Raw genomic sequence first — 21,830 nt, forward strand, 5'->3', positions numbered from 1 at the left:
TTTTTTTTTTTTTTCGGAACCGGGGATTGAACTCAGGCCCTTGTGCTTGCCAGGCAAGCACTTATTCTGCTGAGCCATCTCCCTGGCCTACAAGTAATTCTTAATCTCCATTTTTCTGACCACTGTTTATCAGATTATTCTTAGGTTGGCTTATTGTTACCATAGTTTTGTTGTTGTTATTATAGTGTTGAACCTAGAGCCTTGTACTGGTAGTGCTTTACCATTAAGTTGTATCCTTAGCCCTTTTTGATATTTATTTATTTATTTTTTGGCAGAATCAGGGATTGAACTCAGGCCCTTGTGCTTGCCAAGGAAGCGCTTATTTCACTGAGCCATCTCCCTGGCCCTTTTATTTATTTAAAAAAAATGTTTGTCTTTTAAAAAATCAAGCTAGCTAGCTATCTGGGATAACAGGTGTGTGCCACCACGCCTGCTCTCGGTGGCTGGCATGGCATGCGGTAACTGAGATTGAACCTGGGTCCTTGTACTTGATAGGCAGGTGCTTAGACTGCTGAGCTATCTTCCTTGCTCCCTTTTTGTTATTTTTAAAGCAGTCTGAATGTAGAGGTTTTTTTCCCCCAATTTTTTAAGAAAATTCTTTTTCTTGGTGTACTTTGATATGTATAATGATCACATTCGTCAGTGGGACTTTCTGCCTGCATGTAATATATCTTGGTTCTTCCTTTTCTCCCATTTACCCCTTCTCCCTCTCAACCTTTCTTCCTCTCCTTGTTTACCAAAACGGTTTCCCTGTTTTCCTTTTTGTTCTTTTTTTCCTTTTCCCTTCCATTCTTTCCCTGTTCCCCTTCCCATGTTCCCTTCCCATCTGAACGTTTTCTTCCTGCTTCCCACTATCTGTCATCCATTTTGGTCCTTACTTACATTTTTGATTTGTCAAGAACTGAAAAAGAAACAATGCAGGGGCTGAGGAGATGGCTTAGCAGCATAAGCTCCTGCCTGCCAAGCACAAGGTCCTGAGTTCAAGCCCCAGTAGTGGAAAAAAAGAAAAAAAAAAAAAAAAGAAACAAACAATGCAATATTTGAACATTTCTTTCACTTCAAAATGGGGTCTCAGGGTGCATGTGTACCTAAGTGAATAGAGTCTTGTCCTGAGCAAACACTATTGGAGATTTAGCATGTACTTCCCCCTATTTTATCTTTCCTATTAAAAAAAATTAATAGCAATTTAAAAATTATCTTTGTGGAACATATGAAACAATGTACTCAAGACTTAGGTAATGGCCACATAGTGCTGTTGCTAAAAATAAAAATGTACAGAAATCTGCTGATTGGTTCAAGCCACCCTGGACCAGAAGGACATAAAACAGGTTCATAGAACAGGAATATTTATTATTTTCAACCCAGTATATTAGATAATGAATTTTAAAGAAAATAATAACAGTGTTAAATTTCTTATAACCTGTTTATAGGCAAGCGCATGTCTACATAATCGCAGGAGCCTGTTTGTCTCTGGGTTTTCGATTTGCTGGCTCAGAAAACTTATCAGCATTTAACTGTTTGGTAAGAAGTATCTTGGTTTACATTGTTCTGTTTTCACCAAAGTCTTAAGGTGCATCTTTTAACTTTGGTATTTTTTTTCTTTTGTTTTTCCAGCATAAATTTGCAAAAGATTTTATGACTTATTTGTCTGCACCTAATGCTTCCATAGTAAGTCTTTTTATAATTCATCTTGTGAATAAAATAAAACGTGAAAATTCACTGATAACTCAGTTACTTCTATGTTATCAAACAACTCTGCTGTTTGACTTTAAAATGGGAGACCTGACACAGAAGCTTACTTTCTATTGTTGCTCTGGGATGTTAATGAAGTGGTAATGTGAGTCTTGAGGTATGTATGGCTGTCTGACTCTTTCTCTTAGAGAACAACTAAGAAAGGCTGTAACATTCGGGGATTGTCATACTTCATGTTGTTCTGTCTCAGTACTGAATGGCAGGAGTTTCCTTTAAAAGAAAAAGAAAAACTAATACTTAATGAAGATTCAGTTGCTCTTGAACCAGTGTGGCCTTGATGACAGGAAAGTTGTTAAGTGAAGCTATTTATAACATGGGAAATTAGAAAAAGTTCTCAAAGTCAAATAAGATTGATTATGGAATGTCCAAGCATCCTTACACATTTGGGTCCCTTGAAATTTTTGTTCACGAAGATTATAAGCTGTTTAAAAGGCCAGGGGGCCTGGCCCTAGCTCAGTCCTTTAAGTGGCTGCTTCCACAAAGCTGTCAGCCGCAGGTTGCTGGAGTTCGAACCTCACAACTCTCCCGCTGGCCAAAAGTGCCCTGAAGGCATTCGAGGAACCAAAAAAAAAAAAAAATAAATAAAAATAAAAGGCTAGAAATATTATGCATAGTATTTCCTCAGTTTCATTTGAAAAAAGGTGGATGTATAGGAAAAAAATAAGAGAAAAAGAAATCTAAAATGTTACTACTAGTTCTTATTGGGTAGTGGAATGCCAAGTGATTATTTTCTTCTTGATACTTGATTTTTTGAATTTTCCACACTGAACTATATATCTATTATAAGCAGGGAAAATGGTTGTTTTGATCGATATTTTTAACCCACAATCATAGGATGACTGATTTAGCTTTGGCACATGGAAATACAGCAGCAGTGACAGCGATGTCGTCTTTTCTGTTTCCAGACAGGTCCTTATAACCTGGAGACCTGCCTGAGTGTGGTGCTGCTGTCACTTGCCATGGTGATGGCTGGTTCGGGGAACCTGAAGGTGTTGCAGCTCTGTCGTTTCTTGCACATGAAAACAGGTGGTGAGATGAACTATGGTTTCCACTTGGCTCACCACATGGCCCTCGGACTTCTGTTTTTGGGAGGAGGAAGGTAAATGGATATGTGCTTCTTTTCCCTCAAGAAAATCATTTTGAGTGAGATCTCTAGAAGTAGCCTGGGTTTGCTTCTTCAAAAGCATGATTTTTCTGTTCTTAGTTCTTTGCATTTACATTCAAATATTGGAATTTGTCTTTTTCTATACCAAACACCCTGACAGAGTACTGATTGGAATCGGACTGATTCTGGACTTCCGTTTGAGGGGAATTTAAATGTGTCTCAGCAGTGAGTTCCTGTCCGTGAATGTGATGCATTCTCTCCCTAATTTAGCTCTGGCACACATGACTGGTCGGCTGCTCCAGCTTTGGCAAGTCATAGAGGCTTATGGCTCCCCTCAAACTGTTGGGGCTCACAATTCTAGAAATACAAAACAAAGGTATCAGGAAGGTGTGCATTTCTAAACATTTTTGTGGGATTATCTTTTTAAAATTGTTTAGAATTAAGAACAATTAAAGAAATATTACCAAAAACTCCATTAAGTGTTTCTGAACTTTTTTTTTCTTTTTGGTAAAACTCCTGTAAGTTATTAGTACTATCAATCATTTCATCATTCCCTGTGGTGTGACTCTCCCCATTCTTTTGTGTTGAATAGACTTTTTCCCACTCTGCTACTCCCTTTTCAGTGATTATCAGGTTTTTTTTTTTTTTAAATGTTTTTTTATTTTATTTGTGTGTGTGTGTGGCCAGCTCAGCCCACCAGGGGGCAGGGCTGGCTGGCATGTGGTGCTGGGGGTTTGAACCGCGGTCCCTGTGCTTTGCTAAGCTTGTTCTAAGTAGGTGCTTCAGACCACTGAGCCATCTCACCAGCCCCGATTATCAGGTTTTAAGTGGTTATGTTTCCACTCTGATGTCAGTTAAAGTTACAGTGCTTCCTGTACCATTATGCTTAATCCCCATTTCTAACATTGATGCCTTAGCATTCTTAGTTTTGATATATTAAAAGACAGAGAGAGAATGGTCTGTGCCAAAATAGATGCATTTCTTTGCTTAGATCTTAAAATTTCTTCTCAACTCATTAACTGAATGAATGTATATGCTGAGTGATAAATTCTTATTTATACTGTAGACCTTTATACTGAATTACCTGTTTACTTAAATTTATTAAGGAAATAGACTAATAAAATTTCAAAAGAAAGAGGAGATGACTCAGTGGAATAAGCGCTTCCCTGGCAAGTGCAAGGGCCTGAGTTCAATCCCTGGTTCCGCCAATAAATAAATAAATAAATAAAGGACTGGGGATGCCTTTAGGGTGAAGGCCCTGGACTCTACCCCCAGTGCCATACACATACAAAAAAAAACAAAACAAAGAAAATTTCAAAAGAATTTTTCAAAAGTGAGTATGACCTTTGTAGAAAGAAGTATCTTTTTTTCTTTTCAGTTTCTTGAGGCAAGGTCTTGCTATGTAGTTCAGACTGGCCTTGAACTCCCTATGTAGCCCAGGCTGGCCTTGAACTTGCAGCAAATTTCCTGCCTCAAGTGCTGGGATTATAGGTGTGTGTCACCAGGCCTGGTCTAAAAGTAACCTATTGATAAGAAAAAATGATTTAGAGACTTAATTGTTGTACATTTGTTATAACTTTTTAATGGTAACTTTTGCCTTTTCCATTTACTCCCATCATTCTTTTTTTTTGGTGGAACTGGGGATTGAACTCAGGCCCTTGCACTTGCCAGAGAAGCACTTATTTCACTGAGCCAGCTTTCCGGCCCCTACTCACATCATTCTAATGGAATAATCATGCTTTACAGAAACAGAAAAAAAAAAACACTTAGGACACTTAATAAAAGACCTTGTATTTTTAAGTCACAAACTGGAATAAGATTACATACTTCATGCAGGACTTTCGTTGTGTATAATTTCTAGGGTGTCTTCATGGTCCTCACTATTACCCTATTTTAGGTTAAAACCCTACTAATTTAGGAATTAAACTTTCAACAGTCATGGCATCGTCTTTCTGCTTAAAAAGCAGATGACCTGAAATGTCTCACTGTCGACACATCTGTACTTATCAGTGCCCCCATTTTCTGGTTCTAAAGAATGACTTGGAAGTACGCACAGCAGTAGTGACCCCTGCCTCCCACCTCTGCTCCACAGATACTCTCTGAGCACGTCGAACTCTTCCATCGCCGCTCTTCTCTGTGCCCTGTACCCACACTTCCCGGCTCACAGCACTGACAATCGGTGAGTCTGTGAGGTTTCTCGGGTTCTCCAAGGGGATAATCTGGTCATCATTTGGCTTTATGAACCCATTTCCAGGTTAGCATTTTAAACTGTTCTTGAACTTAGTTATCTTCCTGGAAAATCTTTGAAGTTTCTCTAAGATTGGAGGAGAGCTTTGCACTCTGATGCCTGACCTGTGTACACCATTCTGAAATCTGTGGAACTGCTCTGGGTTGAGAAGTAGGCCAAGTAGGGTTACCTCTAGGCTCAGATTTGCTGATGAAACGATAGTCATCAGAGGAAATTCAAGAAGATACCTTTTTCACTGTAATAATGCCAAGAGAAAAGTTCATCTGATTTAGTGGCAGTTTCTTTTTTACAAAGTTTTATAAAGTTTTCTTTTTTATAAAACATACTGAGATATTTTGTGTATGTGACATAGAAGAGCCGAGAAAAGCAAGGTGCAACAAAAACTCCCATGTACTGTAGAAGTGGCAGTGAGCGATTGGACCTCAACCCTTTAGAAGCACTCAGATAGTGTAGATGACCATGAAGTTTTATGGGGGAAGGAAAGAAAATAGCTCATCCTAAGTGATATCTCACCAACAGCGTGCTTAGTGGACGAACCTGGTTTTCTGCCCAGAGCAGGGTCAGCAGCACTCACGCTAGGAGGGAAGAACCTGAGTGCTGATTGCAGCAAGTAGGTGTCACTTAAACTGCAGTGTCCTGTGTATGTGGCGTGGAGGGAGGATGGCCCGATCTGGGGTAACAGGTGGAGCCTAAGTGCTCTTGTTAAATTACTTCATCCCTGACATGTGGCCTCAACGCCTGTCCATTAGCAAGAGTGTTTTTGAGTTGTTAGAGTCAGTTATGACCTAGGTAGAGCACTACACCTGTGTATTGCTGGCCCTAGTGTTAGTAGGTTTAGTTCAGTTTTGTTTGTTTTGGTCCCGGGTGTTGGACTCCAGACCTTGTGCTGTTTGTTTGTCTGTTTTTTGAGACAGGCTCTTGCTACGTAGTTCAGGCTGGTCTTGAACTCACTGTGCAGCTCAGGCTGGCCTCGAATTTTTGGTAATCCTCTTGTTTCAGCGTCTGGAGTGCTGGGGGTAGAGGTGCTTGCTGTCATACCTGGCCTGGTCTACTATTTCAACAAAGCAATGAGATGATTAATGTCAAGAATCTCCCTAGAATTTATAAACATTTTTTTTTTTTTTTTTTTTTTTTTTTACCTTTATTGATTTTACTTTTAGTAAGATTTATAAGAGTGGATAGACTTGGGTGGGAAGAGGGAGATTATTCTTTGTAACAATTTATTAAAAAAAATTGAAGTCTGACTTTTTTTTGTGGTACCGGGGATTGAACTCAGAACCCTGCGCTTGCCAGGCAGGCACTTTTCTGGCTTTATCTTTTATGGGATCAAAAATATAAAAACTTGTATGTTTACATTCTAAAATATAAATTTTAAAGTTTAAAAAGTTTTTTAAAGCTCAAAAGTCCACATATACATACATATACTATCATCTCACCCTATCAGTTTTTGTTACATAGTTTAGGGGCATGCATGTGGGTACTCAGGTGCATGGAGGTAAACCTAGAGGAGCTTTTCTGTGTGAACACAGCCCTTTCTCCTTCTCCTGTGGTCCACCCTTCAGAAAACCAAAACCAAAACCAAAACTTAAAGTACATTCCTGAGATGCCTGTATCCAGCAGAAGGTCTGATTTTATTAGCAGTCAACTGATTAGTAAAGTTTTTCACCTTAAGTTGCTTTTCACTTTCCTGTAAAACTTAAGAGAACTCAGGCAAAGAAACTCTTAATCAGAGGTCACAAAATACTTTTTAAAAGGATTTCTGCATTACCTTTTATTGAACCTGTGATCTTCAGGATTGCTGTTGACTTACAGCTACTGCTTTGGCTTCTGTTCTCTAGTGTCCTGTAGGAAATGCCAGGTTGCAAAGCTCACGCTCGCGTCAGCTGTTGTCACCTCCTCGCTGTATTTTTGTGCCCAGGTATCATCTCCAGGCTCTCCGTCACCTCTATGTCCTGGCTGCAGAACCGAGGCTCCTGGTGCCTGTGGATGTGGATACAAACACGCCATGCTATGCCCTCCTAGAAGTCACCTACAAGGTAACTCTTCTTGTCATTTTTTTTTTCCTGTCATTTTTTTGTAATTTTATTATCACTCAACTTTGCAGGTTGGAATATCTGTCTTGGTTACTTTTTTCTTGTCGAGACAAAATACCTGATGTACAAAATTAAGGAAGGAGAGGTTTATTTAGCTCACAGTTTGTGGAAGTTTCAGTCTATACTCAATTGGTTCTAAGGCAGAGTCGAACATGGTAGAAAAGTTCATAGAGGCTGGAAAACAACAAAAAAACCCAACAAGAACAAAAGGGAGGAGCAGAGAGAGCGAGTCTCTTTCCCTCGTATTGCATTCAGGCTACCAGCCCCTGGGCCAGTGCAGCACTCACACCCATAATCCCAGCATTGGACCATGAGTCAATCAAAAACTTTAGAATCCTGCCCCACAACTGTGTGAGGCTTTGTGGATTATTTCTTGGTCACTCCTCTCTCATTGCTGGGACAAATACCCAATACCCAAACTTAAGGAAGGAAAGGTGTACTTAGCTCACAGTTACTGGAGGTTTCAGTCATACTCGGCTGGCTCCAAGGCAGAGTGGCACATGGCAGAGAGCAAAGGGAGTGGCAGCAGCTCTGGCAGCTAGCTAGCTGCTCTCCCCTCCTTACCTGATAATGCAGAATATCTGCTCCAGGGCACTCACACCCATAATCCCAGCATTGGATCAAGAATCAGTCACAAATTCCAGAGGCCACCCCATGGCTGTATGAGGCTTTGGGGGGACAACTAGACACATACCATAATGGGGGCATCTAGACGCAAACCATAACAATATCTCAATAATATTGTCTAATATACTGTCATATACAGTTGAGTTCTTGAATAATCTGCTAGTGATACAGGGAGAAAAACTGATCTTGGGTGGGTGACCTCCAAAGATACAGGAAACCTCCAAATGACATAGGGAAAAGCGATCTGATCTGACCTGCACGAGTTCATGTTCTCTAAAACCAAAGAATGAATTTTAGGAACAATGCAGGTTATGAGCTGAATATATTTATTGAGATAAGGAAAGGTCCTTTCCAAAGAGAGAGAGAGAGTAGGGCTGGAGCCGGTAGTTTCCCAGAAGCTGTCTCTTGCAGGGACTTTTATAGTGTAAAACCATGCAGGACTAAGGTGGAGAGAATGGGAACTCGCTTAGGTGGATGTGGGGTGGGACAAAACTATGGTCAACCAATGGGATTACAAGCACCAATGCTCGGGTAAAGTTGATTACGCCCAGGACCAAATGGGGAAATGAGTCCCGGAGTAAGAGGGCATGAATATAGGATAGGGTCTCTTCCTGTTGGGGGTTGGGCTAGTGACTGACTTGGGCTCTTTCAAGATGATTGATACCTATTTAGAATATCAATCCTGGGTGTTAATCTTTCGGGAGGTTAGCGTGTGTTTGGCCTTTAGGTCTGGTTCACAGCAGGAGCATCCGCCCCTCCCACAGTTGTAAGGTATCTTGTCTTTTGTGTTATCTCCTTCGAGGGCCTGGCCCTGTCTGACTTGTCTATATTTTTATCTAACTCAGCTGCCTACAACACTAGGTCCTTGAGACTCATTTATAGTCTATGGGTATAATTATTTAGGCATCATCTGCTGTTCTTTTGTCTCTAAAGTTTATAATTTGAAAACATTCCTGGTAATTTTATATGGATCATAGTATCTAATACTGATAGTATTATATGGCTGATAGTGGTATTTTAAAACTAGTTTACTAGTTGAATTAAAACTTTTTTTTTTTTTTGGAAAGGCTCTATAGGGTGTTCAGGGTCTTACTACTAGATCAGACTAGTAGTGATCCACCTGTTTACAGACTCCCAAGAGCTGGTATTCCAGGTGCTTGCCACCACGCCCAGTCTATTGTCTTTCTTTCTTTCTTTTTTTTTTTTTTTTTTGTGTTACTGGGAATTGAACAGGCAGGCTTGCCAGGCAGGCCCTTATTCTACTGAGCTATCTCTCTAGCCCTAGTTAAAACTATTCTTAGATTTGTATTTGTTGAGAGATCTTTTATTTAGATATACAAATAGATCACTAGTCATGTATCCATCCTCCAGCAAACTGTGAAGTGCCCTTTGTGTATCAAAACTCTGCCAGCCTCAGGTACAAAAATGAGGTGACATTTTCATACTCCTTACGCAACTTCTGTACATTGGGAGCTAGGGGGAGAATGGAGTGTGAAACCTGGAAGTGTGGAGTGTGGAGTACTCCTAGAAGAGCCAGTGTCCAGCTCTGGGGCTGGGGCAGCTGTCATGGTAGACTCAGGGCTGAGAATTGCCAGGAGAGCAGGGCCTGTTCTCAGCAGAGAAGAAACGTGCATGCATCAGAGGCTGTGCAAGGGCAGCTCCCAGGACTGCTGGCCTGAGAAAGAACTTACTGGTGAGCCAGTTACTGGGTGATTTATGCCTCTGAACAATCTACAAACTGTGGGGGTGGGAAGGTGTGGAGTGTTATGGTTTCCGCTGACCACCTAGTAAACTGTGACTGTCCTTCACCTTTGTAAAGGGCACTCAGTGGTACGAACAAACCAAAGAAGAACTGATGGCTCCTACTCTTCTTCCAGAACTCCACCTTTTAAAGCAGGTAAGTTGGAGGGACTTAGGGAGGTCTGTCCAAGTCGTAAATTGAAGTGGAAGTATCACGACTTTAGACATTTAACGATAGCTGTGTGGAAGCCTCTGTTAGGTAGAAAACAGGAAAGCAACAGCAGGAGGAAAGTCAGGAGGAGGAGAGAAGGTCTTGTCCTGAAGATCCTTACTGAGATGTTGGGTGTGTTCAGAAAGGATTGACTTGATTTTTTGTCAAATGGATCTTGTTAACCTCTCTGCATCTCTTTCCAGCTGTTACTTCCTGTGAGAGGCCCGGGTTTCACTTTGTCAGGCTAATGTTTCAGTTTAGGGTTGACTGTGTTCACTTTTATCTTGGCAGATTAAAGTTAAAGGCCCAAGATACTGGGAACTGCTCATAGATTTAAGCAAGGGACCCCAACACTTGAAGTAAGTATTGACTTTCGCACATGTGCCTTCTATGAGGTTAATAGAAGTATCTGGGGAGGTATGAGTTATAATCATTTTTTTTTTAAATTTATTTATTTATTTGTGTGTGTGTATGTGTGTGTGTGTGTGTGTGTGTGTGTGTGTGGCCAGCTCAGCCCACCAGGGGGTGGGGGCTGGCTGGCATGTGGTGCTGGGGATTGAACCGTGGTCCCTGTGTTTTTGCTTAGCTTAGCTTGTTCTAAGTAGGTGCTTTAGACCACTGAGCCATCTCACCAGCCCCGAGTTATAATCATTGTCTAGAGGGCTGCTTGTCACTTGCTGGCCTCATTCACGATGGTGGTCAAGAGATGTAAATGAAAGTTTTAATTTGCAAATTAAATCCTAAATGTTTACCTTTATTCATTTAAGAATTTGAGCTGATATAATTTGAGACAGAAAATGAAATTGTCTGGTATAGAAATATAAGATCTGGTTTAAGAAGGTAGTGCTGGTGTGTATGTACATGATGGGACTTTATTATAACAACTGATGTCTTTAAACCACACCTTTTGTACACTATTCTTTTGTTAGAATGTTCTCATTTTAAGATTATAATAGATTGCTTTTACATTCAAATAGTCATATGAAAGTAATTAGTGTGTTAGTATGGTACCTTAGATAGTATGTAAATTTTACCTTTACATTTCTAGAAAGTTTAATGAGAATGTGAAAGTTTTTACAGTGTGGTTCCAATTTATAAGTGTTGCACACGCTGTATAATAGCTGATTTCTGTGTGATTCGGTCTTTAGATTCACAGCATTCTTTCTTTTCTGCTGCAGACCAGTTACTACATATTTATGTCTCTGTCCTACGCACAGTTCCCGGGACTGTAGGGAAAAGCAAACAGTGTTAGATAAATGCTCCTTTTGAAGCTCATATTGAGAAGGTAGTCAGAATATCTTGTCATTCAACACATACTGAGTCGGATATGAAAGAAAGGTGGAACATTATTTGAAGCTTTCTTGAAAGGGCTGGCTTAGTTTTATATAGGAGATAATCACATGCTTTAATGGAGAATAGCCAAGACTTTCTCTCCTGTATACATTGCAATATCGCTCTCGTATTTTCTCTTTCAGGTCCATTCTTTCTAAGGATGGTGTTTTATACGTTAAGCTCAGGGCAGGGCAGCTGTCCTACAAAGAGGATCCAATGGGGTGGCAAAGCTTGTTGGCCCAGACTGTTGCCAACAGGAACTCTGAAGCTCGGGCTTTCAAGGTAGGGTTGACTGGTGAAAAACTCAGAGGCAGTGATTGCAGGTCTCACTCGCTTCCTCTCTTACTGTTACAGGCTGTAAAGCCTGGTTGACCTTGGCTCCCTTTATGTGGCAGCATAACAAAGTAGGAACAGTCCGCCAGTGCTCTTAAGTAGGACTGATGTGTAAAGGGGAGAATGCTCACAATGTCTTAACGCTTCCAAAACAGCTAAGTCTTACTTATTCCTCTCAACTCAGTGAAAATTTGCTACTTTATAGCAAAAATAGAAAAACATTTTTGCAGTCCAGCACTTCATAACTTCCGGTTTAAACCATCAGTGAGTCTCTTGAGCTTGGTAAAGGTGGAGTGATGGATTGTTGGTTTACTATTTGCATCGTGTTTGTCAACATGGCAGTGAACAAAGTTTGTTCCTTTGAACTGAAATTTCTCACACTAAAAACTATGTTCTGTGATCTGGCATTAAAATTTCTGAATTTAAACTCAAGTTTGCTTGCTGAAGATGTCTCTGTAAAGCAGTCAGAATCCTAGGTACATGCAGTAGAGGTGTGGCAGAGGGACCCGTTGGGGCAGCCAGAGGACTGCTGTGGCTTCTTTATTCTAAGTAGGACACGGCTGTATATTGTAATTAATTCACATTCCATTTTAGGTCAGTTACTAATGGTCACACCTTTCTAATAGTTACAGAATTTAATCTATAAATATGCTCAGCGTTGACATCTGTGGATTTTGTTTGGCAGTTTTTAGTGGGTGTCTATAAAATACTTTTGAAGCATTTTTCAACAGAATTTAACTTAAGTTAGCAGTACTGCTTTTAAAGATGAAACCCCATCCCAAAGACTATTCTAGTTTGTAAAGAAGATAGATGACTTTAGACTTGCATGTGAAAAGGGAGGGCGAGTAAAAATTAGAAGGTGGCTGGGGCTGCGCTCGGTGGTGAGCTCTCGGCTGCCAGCATGGGCAAGGCCTTGGTGTCCCCTGAGCACCGAGCATTTTTATTTTTAATTAAAAATGAAAATATTGATTTCCTGTTTGTTGGGAGTTTGGAAATTAAAAGAAAACCTCAGTAGAAAATAGTAATATCTTCATATTCCATTTTTAGACTTGAACTTAAGTGGTATTCTGGAGTTTTTCTCCAAATTCTTTATTAGTAAAATACACATGATATAACATTTACTGTCTCCACTGATAGATACTGTCTCCATCAACACCATTGTGCAGCTATCAGTAGTTTCATCTCTAGAGCTATTGCATGTTATAGATCTAAAATTCTGTCCTCATTAAATGCTAACTTCCACTTTTTCTTTTCCTGGTGCCTAGAGGCTGCTGGGCTGCTTTCTTCCTTTATGATTTTGATTATTCCAAGGCCTCGTGTCTGTGGCCATATAGGCTGTTTGTCCTTTTGTGGTAGGCTTACTGAAGGACACTGCATTGTCCATAGTGTCCTTTAATAGCTGTATTTTCCAGAAGGTTTTTAGATAGTCTTTGAGGGAAGGAGAAAGTCTTTCTTGGATAAGCTGTATGAGAAAGAAGGCCTGTGTTTTATTGGCTCTTGATGACAGGCTCGTATAACCTAGCTGAGCAGGGGGTAGAGCTCTAGCAAGCTTATGCACTTTGGCTTGTGGGTGCATTTTATGGGAGGGGTCGCATTGCTTGGCTGGGCATGGCAGTTGGAGCAGGTCCATGAGTAGTCTTTTCTTACCTCACGTGCTTGTGCTTTGTGTTTTTTTTTTAGCCAGAAACAATTTCAGCATTCACTTCTGATCCAGCGCTTTTGTCATTTGCTGAGTATTTCTGCAAACCGACTGTGAACATGGGTCAGGTAAGTATGACCGATATTCCTCGTTTAATGACCCACTGTACTTCAACCTGTTGCTTGGACTTTTTTTGGTACAGTTGTATACATTTTTTAAAAATTATTTTTATTGAGAAAGAAATAACGAGCCAGTTTCAAAACAGGTTAGTAGAACAGTTACAATAATTAATACATTGCATATTGTCTTCATTGTAGTTATTCATAGTACAAGATGTAGACATGATATCTTGTCTAAACATATGCATCTTGTTTGTAGAACCTCTTTTTTTGTACTTTACAACTTGTTTGTAAGGTACTGTAATTTTTGCTGATTATATTGTATATTACTGTAGTTTTATGTTGCTATATATTATAGTACTGCATATAGGAGTTATGCAGCCATGTGCTGTGCTGGCTCCACCCCTGGGTGCACTGAGCTGGCGACACGACCGTAATCCCAGCACGCCTGTAATGCTGGCGCTGGAGGCCAAAAACGGGAGGATCGCTATAAGTCCGAGCTGCATAGTGAGACCTTTTACAAAATACATTAAAAAAAAAAAAAAAAGTTGTGCAAATAAAAGCAAAATCATCAAGCTGGAGTTTCTTTTCACCATTTCAAATATTGTAATGTACATACTATATACAGTTCCTTTTTTTTTTTTTTTTTGTATTTTAAGGAAGGGTCTACAGGGTGTCCAGGGTCTCACTACTAGATCAGACTCGTAGTGATCTGCCTGTTTACAACCTCCCAAGAGCTGGGATTACAGGCGTACAGTTCCTTCTTAACTGATCAGTTCACTTACAAACTTAGTTGTAGGAACAGAACTTGTTTTTATTTTATTTTATATTTCAAAAAAATTTTTTTTGGCATTGGGAATTGAACTCATGACCTGGCCCTTGCCAGGCATGGATGAGTTTTTTGCAAGTATACATTTCTATGGTTTAAAACTTAAGTTCAGTAACTTTCTACCTTCCTTCATAAGTGAAACAACTACAAATGTCAAAGACATTAGTTTTGGTGGATGGGAGGGAGTTTCTTGTTCTCATTATAGTGATTTATGCTTTCAGTGTTTACTGCCTTTATTGTTTTTACATAATTTTACCATTTTTGTTTTCTCTTTCTGTTGCAATCCTTTCAGTTGGTTGTACAATTGTTCTTGTTGGGGTTTGATCCACAGTACACACAGGGAGAGAATAGATACAGGAGGCATAATCTAGGATGAAAGCCTCTGTGTGTGGCTTTAGGAAAAATTCTCAACCTCTTCCTGTGGTACTTTCATCATTTCTAGAAATGAAATTATATAGTCTTCTTTACAGTGTTGTTTTGAGGGCTGAGTTAATAATCTTCCCTCTCCTATTGACCTTTTTAAAAATATATTTAGTATAGGGTCTACAGGGTCTCACTACACAGATGGAATTTGTAGTGATCCTCCTGTTTTCAGCCTCCTAAGTGCTGGGATTACAGGCTTGTGCCACCGTGCCCGGTCTCTGTCTCAGGGTGCCCCAGGGGCAGGGCTGGCACGGCATGCCAGGGATTGAACTCAGGATGGAACCTGGTCCCTGAGCCTGCCTAAGCAGTGCACTGAGCTCTCCTGTTGTTTCTTCACGATAAGAGTTACACTTTGCTCAGTGCTGTCTGTCATTCTCTCACTTAATTTTGATAGTGTGGTTTGGAGCTTTATTATTCCAGATTTACAGACGAGGAACTGCCACTCGGAGATGTCACATGCTGGGCCCACAGGCTAGCGAGGGGTACAGCACACACTCGAGGCCACAGGCCTGTGATAAAGCTGTGCCTGTCCTTTTTACCTGGACTTGTTTTGGATTTGTGGGTGCTGTGCTCCCTTTTCAGGCCCTGCTTTTGGTAACCTGACCTGAGACAGCTCTGGGCTTTCCTATTGGTTCATTTTATTCATTCCTGTCACAGCACTTACTGTCCTTAATTATCCCTTGGGATTGAAGTTTTATTGTTTTTAATCTTTAACGTTGCATGTGGTATGAATTTGTTTTCAGTGAGATTACTGGCAGGCATGGTGGTGCATGCCTGTAATCCCAGCACTAGGGAAGCTGAGGCAGAATGGCTGTGAGTTTGAGGACAGCCTGAATTATACAGCAAGACCCTGTCTCAAAAACAAACAAAAAAGAGATGACTGTTTTATATCACTCACTGCTTGTTATACACTTATTTCTTGAATTCATTTTGGAATCTGCTTTGATGCGCTATGAAATGCTTCCAATTTTCCACAGAAACAGGAAATTCTGGATCTGTTTTCTTCAGTACTCTATGAATGTGTCACTCAGGAGACCCCGGAGATGCTGCCTGCGTACATAGCAATGGATCAGGTATGATTCCAAAACCCTGTTCTAATTCTGACGAGATTGATCCTGAGTTTCAAATGACCTGATTTTTAGTTTCTTCTTTGCTTTTTGAAATCTTAAATGGGACACTCTGTCCCAGTTGGAAGATCTAGATGTCTCCATACCGACTCTCTGCCTCCCCCGTCTAGGGGGAGCAGCATAGTCCCTCTCCCCTGAGTGGTCACTTGCCCCTCTCCTGGCAAAGTGCCTTCCTGGAACGGTTGCAGAAGGATCAAACCGGTTTATTCACTTTGGGTTGGTAGTAATAGGCACAGCTTTTTTTTTTTTTTTTTTGCTCTGAATGCCTTCAGGGCAGGTTTGGCTGGCTTGAGTTCTGGGGATCGAACCACAGCAACCTGAGCCTGACTGCTTTGTGGAAGCAGCCACTTAAAGAACTGAGCTAAGGGGCAGGCCCCCAGGCTTTTTTAATAGTATTGTATCTTTGCAACCCACATTTTCACTTAAGCAAAGGCAGTTTTCTAAACCTGCCTCAGATTTATCTGGGGAACCTTAAAATATTGGTTCTCAAATAAAACTTCCCAGCTGATCAACCAGAATTTCTGAGGCAAGATACAGGTTCTGTAGTTTTAAACATCTCAGCAAGTGAAAGTGATAGGCGTTTAAGATCAGCATTTGGAACTACATATTTAAAGCCAAAGAAATAATATGTAATTGTAAAATATATTATTTCTTTGGGGGTGACTCCCTTAAACCTAACATCATGTGGTGTTATGTAGCATTCTTAATTGGAAGAATTAACAATTGCCCAGTATGAGCAAGTGGGTCTAGAATGCAGTTTTTGTCCGGAACAGCAGGAAAGTCTCAACCTGCTATCCATCCCAGCGGGACAGTCTCAGTCTGCTATCTGTGCTGGCACTGCTCCTCGCAAACCACGTATGGGCTTTGCAGTTCCCCGTGAGAGTTCCTGACTTTGCCGCCTGCACCCCGGCCCTTTGCAGTCATGGCATGTCTCTGGGCGGACACTCCCCAGTTGCATCCTTGATCACTTCGTGGATAGTTGTCAAGAGCAACAGGATCAGTGTTGTTTGCCTTCTGCCCCCAGATGCTGTCCTGATTCCTACACGTCACCTGCCCTGCCTGAGTTTCCCAGAGGTGGCTGTCTGTAAGCCTGTGTGGTGCTGATTGTTCATATTGATCTGTTGCGCATCTTAAGAACGAGCTCATTTGCCTGAAAGCCACTTGTGTGTGGTTGTATTAAAGGAAGTGAGCCGTGCACTTGCACTGGGAAGGGCTTCTCTGCGTGGCAGATGGCTCCTGTGCAGGGGGAATCCCCAGACCCCTTGTTGGTCTTCCTTATGCAACAGCAAGCCATAACCCTTTCACTAAGCGGATTGCTGTCCTTCCTCCTCCAGGCTATAAGAAGACTTGGAAGAAGAGAAATGTCTGAAACATCTGAACTGTGGCAGATAAAGTTGGTATTAGAGTTTTTTAGCTCCCGAAGTCATCAGGAGCGGCTGCAGAACCACCCCAAGCGAGGGCTCTTCATGAATTCTGAGTTCCTCCCTGTGGTGAAGTGCACCATCGACAACACCCTGGACCAGTGGCTGCAAGGTACGGGCGTTGTGCCTGTGGGTTTTCAGAGTGTACTGGGTCAGGAGGCGCTGTTTTCAGATTTAATTGGTAAGGAAGAGGAATCAAGTATTAGCCAGAATGACTGCAGATTTAGTGTTTCCAGTGAGATGAATTAGACTCTGATGAGCTACTTAAGCATCTTTTTTTTTTTTTTTCAAGCATCCAACTCAACTTTAGAGAAGCATCCAACTCAACTTTAGAGAGAATCACTTGACTTTAGGACCTTGTTTTTTTTTTTTTTTTTTTTTTTTCTTGGCGGAACCAGGGATTGAACTCAGACCCTTACTCTTGCCAGGGAAGCGTTTATTCCACTGAGCCATCTCCCCGGCCCTAGGACCCTGTTTTATCTTCTATCCCATCAAATTGCGTTGCTTTTCCGTGCCTTTGTCTTCTGGGTGTGGCTGTCTGCACCAAGCCCGACAGATGCTTTCTTTGTTTCCTGTTTCTTCTGTTCCTACCAGGCCTCACACTTGCCAGGGCCTTCCAAGCCAGTGCTTTCCCCAGCCCGGAGTCTGTCTTGAGGCCCTCAGACATGCAGCGCAGCTTCTGCCAGTATTGCTGCCTTCTGATCCTGAGGGCAGTGTTCATCTGCTCCTAACTCGTCCAAGTATTCTACTCAAGGGGGCAGTGAGGGGCCTTCTGTGTCTGGGGATGTAGTTTTACACATGTCTAGCGTAGATTTCTGTAGTTGCCTCTTGATTTTTGCATTCTCAGTTCATGCAGAGTAACCTGCTTTGGATAAATACAAATCTTAATAGTATCATTAGTAGGAATTATCGATTGACTTACTAAGCCATTAATAATCAGTAACACCTAAACATTTAAATATAATTCAACTAGAAACTACTTCCTTGTAAATACTAGGAAATAAACTGGAAAACAATTGAATTGTGAACCAGACTGTAGGAGTTGTACATGGAAAGCAGCAATTTCAGACCTAACAGCAGTGTCTAATTGGTCCTTTTCTCTTGGCATTTGAAAAGATCACGTATTTTGATTTTTTTGTTGTTTTTTTGTTTTGGTGCCGAGGACTGAACCCAGGGCTTCCAGCTTGCTAGGCAAGCATTCTACCACTGAGCCATATCCCCAGCCCCAAGATCATGTATTTTGTGACTGTTTTGCTAGTCAACTTGATTCTCCCTTTTTTTTTCTTCTTTTGGCAGAGCTGGGAATTGCACTCAGGCCCTTGTGCTTGCCACGGAAGTGCTTATTCCACTGAGCCATCTCCTTGGCTCCTTTATTCTCATTTTTAGAGAACAAATTTTATTTAATTGACTTTGGTTCTTTTTCTTCAGTTCTGCCTTTGCTCACCCCAGCAAAGCTTTGCTGTGGGAGAGGACTGTGTCCTGGGGTCTTTGCAGTCTGGTGCGGGCCTTGAGGCAGAGGCTCAGAATCACGCAGTTTCCCTGCCTGGCATCTTGTGGTTGGCCATTTGTGGATTCCAATAGACTGCGCATCTGCACTGAATTTGACTTGCCAATCTGATTTACCAAAAATGTGTTGAGTTTTAGTGAGAAAACACTTTTTGAAAAAACTCTTTTAAGTAAGTGGTCACCACTCTCACAAGCACTGGCTACTGGCTTTGGCATGGGGGTGGAGAGCCTGCATATCCACATCAGAAAATGCTGGGTGTATTTTACCTCAGCGAAAATCTCAAATGCCCCAGTGGACCTTTTGGTCCACTGACCCAGACTACACTTCTCAACTCTGACATCGCAGCAGATTTATCATGGTATGTAGATGTTGTATGCATCTGTCTCCTCAGTAATTCTGGGCATAGAAAGTAGGTTTTAAGTTCAAGAACTTTAAAATGTTTTACTAACTTTTTAGTTTTATATAAAATGTAGCACAGATGCAAAGAAAAAGTGCTGATGAACGAGCTTCAGTAGTTTCCAACATTCTGCCATGCATAATCCACCTGGCTCTTAACCCATTGCAGCTCTCTATTATTTTTCAAATTTTACCATTTTGCTTGGCCATCACTGGTGGGATACAGTGCTGTTTTGACAATGCCAGGTGTGGCACATATCTGTACCCAGCACTTGTAGGTTGAGGCAGGAGAATCGCAGGTTTGAGCCCAGCTTCGGCAACCTCAGACTATCTGAAAATGAAAAATAGGAAGGGTTGGGATTGTAGCTCAGAGATAGAGTACCCCTGAGATCGGTCTGTAGGAGGTAGGAGGCGTGGGGCTAGGAGGCAAGGAAAGTCAGTGAGCTACTGTGTTCTCCTTCAGAATCAGCTACTCATTGAGGATTCTCTTCCTGCCTCCTTTCATCTCGCCCCTCTTCTGCCTTCCCAACCCCTGATGCTTTCCTCTTCCCATAGACTAGTGTCTGTTCTGACCATTCTGTCTCAGTCAGCTTCACTAGTTTTTTCCTTGGCCCTCTGGGTGTCATCCTTCATTTCCTTCTCCCCTCCTATAATAGCCAGTCCATACTGTAGTTGCCAGTCTAAGTCGAATATTTCTTAAACATGTCCACATTTTATGACTTGTGTGTGGAACAAAACTACTATTATGTTCCTCCTTGCTTTTTATTCTTATCCCTTCTCTAATATCTCTGGTCAAGTGACAGGGTGATTTTTTAAAGAATCAGTTGATCTGACCACCCTGGCATAAACCTTTTCAAAAGCTTTTGACTCACTTGTGTATAAAACTTCTCGTGTGGCCCTAGCATGGGCATGAAGTGCCAGACATTCTTTCCTCTCTGCCTCCTGTGGTCCTTCATCTCCATGCTGACCACATGGCCCTGCCAGTTCCCCAAAGCTTTGAGCTGTCAGACTCCTCTGTGAGCTCATCCTCATCCTCGCAGCCTTTGTTTACAGGTCCCTTCTCAGAGGTTGCCAAGGCTTTCAACTCTAGGCAGCTTTCTCATCACCCTTGTCTCTCAGATTATTTTTCTGTTTCAAATGCCTGTGTCTGCCAGCGGTAGAAGTCTGACAAAACAAGCTTCTGTCATGGGTAAGGCAGGCCAGAGGGGCTCCTTTCTCCTGTGGCTCCCCCTCCATGTCTCTGAGGCTCAGTTACACTGTGCCAAGGCTGTTCCTCAGCCCAAGCTCTGTGTGGTGCTCAGAGGAAGATGGAGTTGTTTCCAGAGTCTGTGATACAGGAATGAGGACATTTTCTTTCTAGGAGCAAACAGGGCATCAAACTTTTCCTTCCTCTTTAGCCCGAGTTGTGTCTTGTGTACGCTTCTCGATCCGTTCCTGTGATAGTCTTGGGCTGGAGGTTTAGGTCTGCCTGTCCTGTCCTGGGCTAGGACTTGTGTCAGGAGCAGCAGGATTGCTCTGACTGCCCCAGGCTGGTGCTTCTCTAAGTTCGTGGAGCAACAGCATAGTGCTGGAGAATTGTTAGAAATGCAGCTTTTCTGGCTCTCCCCCAGGTCCACCTAATCGGCAACCCTGGACTGTGACCACCAGCTTGTGTCATCACCGGCCCTGCAGAGGGTTGTGATTCACATTTAATCCTGAGAACTTCTGCTAAGACTAACCTGGCCCCAAACCTGGGACCAAAGGCAGATGTCCCCCAGTGGAGGGAAGGGTAGCTCAGCTGGTGTCTGGGGAGACTGCTTTCCGCTACACCACCGTGCTGCTTGTAGCTACACACTCCTGTGGTTACTTGGTTATGAGCCCTCTCCACAGCGCTCTCGCCCCTGCAGTGACCAGGCTCACTCCATGCATACAGTAGCCACAGCGCCCAGTGTCATGCCCACCTGGTGCAGACTAAGTGCCCAGTAAGTCCCTGATGAAAGAGTACAGAAAGGAGGCGTCCCAGAGCCTTGCAGTCCTATCTATCCTCCCTGGTTCAACTCCTTCCATCTCTGTTCCTTGCAGCTGGGGGAGACCAGTGTGTGCACTCCTACCTCAGTGGGCAGCTCTGCGAGGACTCGCAGCTGAGCATGCTGGCCTGCTTCCTTGTCTACCACTCGGTGCCTGCCCCGCGGCACCTACTGCCCCTCGGACTGGAAGGTAAGGCCGTCCAGGTCCTCCTTCAGGGCCTGTCTTACGAGTCTGTGTGCTCCATTTTCTTGCAGGAAGAATTTCTAAAGTTACTTTCTCTAGTGAGGCTTTTATTTTTATTTTTTTAATTTTTTATTTTTTTAATATTTATTTATTTATTTATTTATTTATTGTGTGTGTGGCCAGCTCAGCCCACCAGGGGGCGGGGCTGGCTGGCATGTGGTGCTGGGGGATTGGTCCCTGTGTTTTGCTTAGCTTAGCTTGTTCTAAGTAGGTGCTTTAGACCACCAAGCCATCTCACCAGCCCCTCTAGTGAGGCTTTTAGATTTACTTGTGCTTCTGTGTCACTGTTGAGAAATTATTCTGGAAAAAAATTTTTTTTTATATATGCATGAGCTTTTGTCTGTGTTCAGAAAAAAATGAATTCTTCACAGAGCTGTAAAGCCAGTCTATATTAGTAAACTAAATATTCATATTAATTGACTGTATTGACTTTTTATTTTATTTTTTGTTTTTTTAAATCACATATAGTCTTAATTTTCATAAAATTTTTCAGTTAACAGCTCCCTAACTTTGTGTTTAATTTTTTTCATAATAGAGCATAAGAAAATTAACTTTAGCACTTACTGTGTAGAATATGGAAACTGATACACAGTTTATCCAGTACAATGAATCTGAAATATCTGTGTTTATTTATATCACATTCACAATGCTGTTCATTAATGAATCGAGTGATTTGTT

At 41.8% G+C, this 21,830-nt stretch overlaps 1 protein-coding gene across 1 annotated transcript in view; it reads left to right on the top strand.

Moving 5' to 3' along the window:
- Anapc1 (anaphase promoting complex subunit 1) overlaps nt 1–21,830 on the top strand; it is a 104,221-nt gene that overhangs the window by 79,496 nt on the left and 2,895 nt on the right. Inside the window, exons 36-47 of the mRNA XM_023717365.1 lie at nt 1,431–1,521; nt 1,615–1,668; nt 2,658–2,851; nt 4,950–5,036; nt 7,024–7,141; nt 9,645–9,722; nt 10,068–10,135; nt 11,252–11,390; nt 13,122–13,208; nt 15,429–15,524; nt 16,913–17,111; nt 20,964–21,098. Of these exons, the coding sequence (XP_023573133.1) occupies nt 1,431–1,521; nt 1,615–1,668; nt 2,658–2,851; nt 4,950–5,036; nt 7,024–7,141; nt 9,645–9,722; nt 10,068–10,135; nt 11,252–11,390; nt 13,122–13,208; nt 15,429–15,524; nt 16,913–17,111; nt 20,964–21,098 (1,346 nt within the window). The remainder of the gene's footprint in view (nt 1–1,430; nt 1,522–1,614; nt 1,669–2,657; nt 2,852–4,949; nt 5,037–7,023; nt 7,142–9,644; nt 9,723–10,067; nt 10,136–11,251; nt 11,391–13,121; nt 13,209–15,428; nt 15,525–16,912; nt 17,112–20,963; nt 21,099–21,830) is intronic.

This window comes from Octodon degus, unplaced genomic scaffold, assembly GCF_000260255.1.
Source record: "Octodon degus isolate 3935 unplaced genomic scaffold, OctDeg1.0 scaffold00052, whole genome shotgun sequence".
NCBI classification, from domain to species: domain Eukaryota; kingdom Metazoa; phylum Chordata; class Mammalia; order Rodentia; family Octodontidae; genus Octodon; species Octodon degus.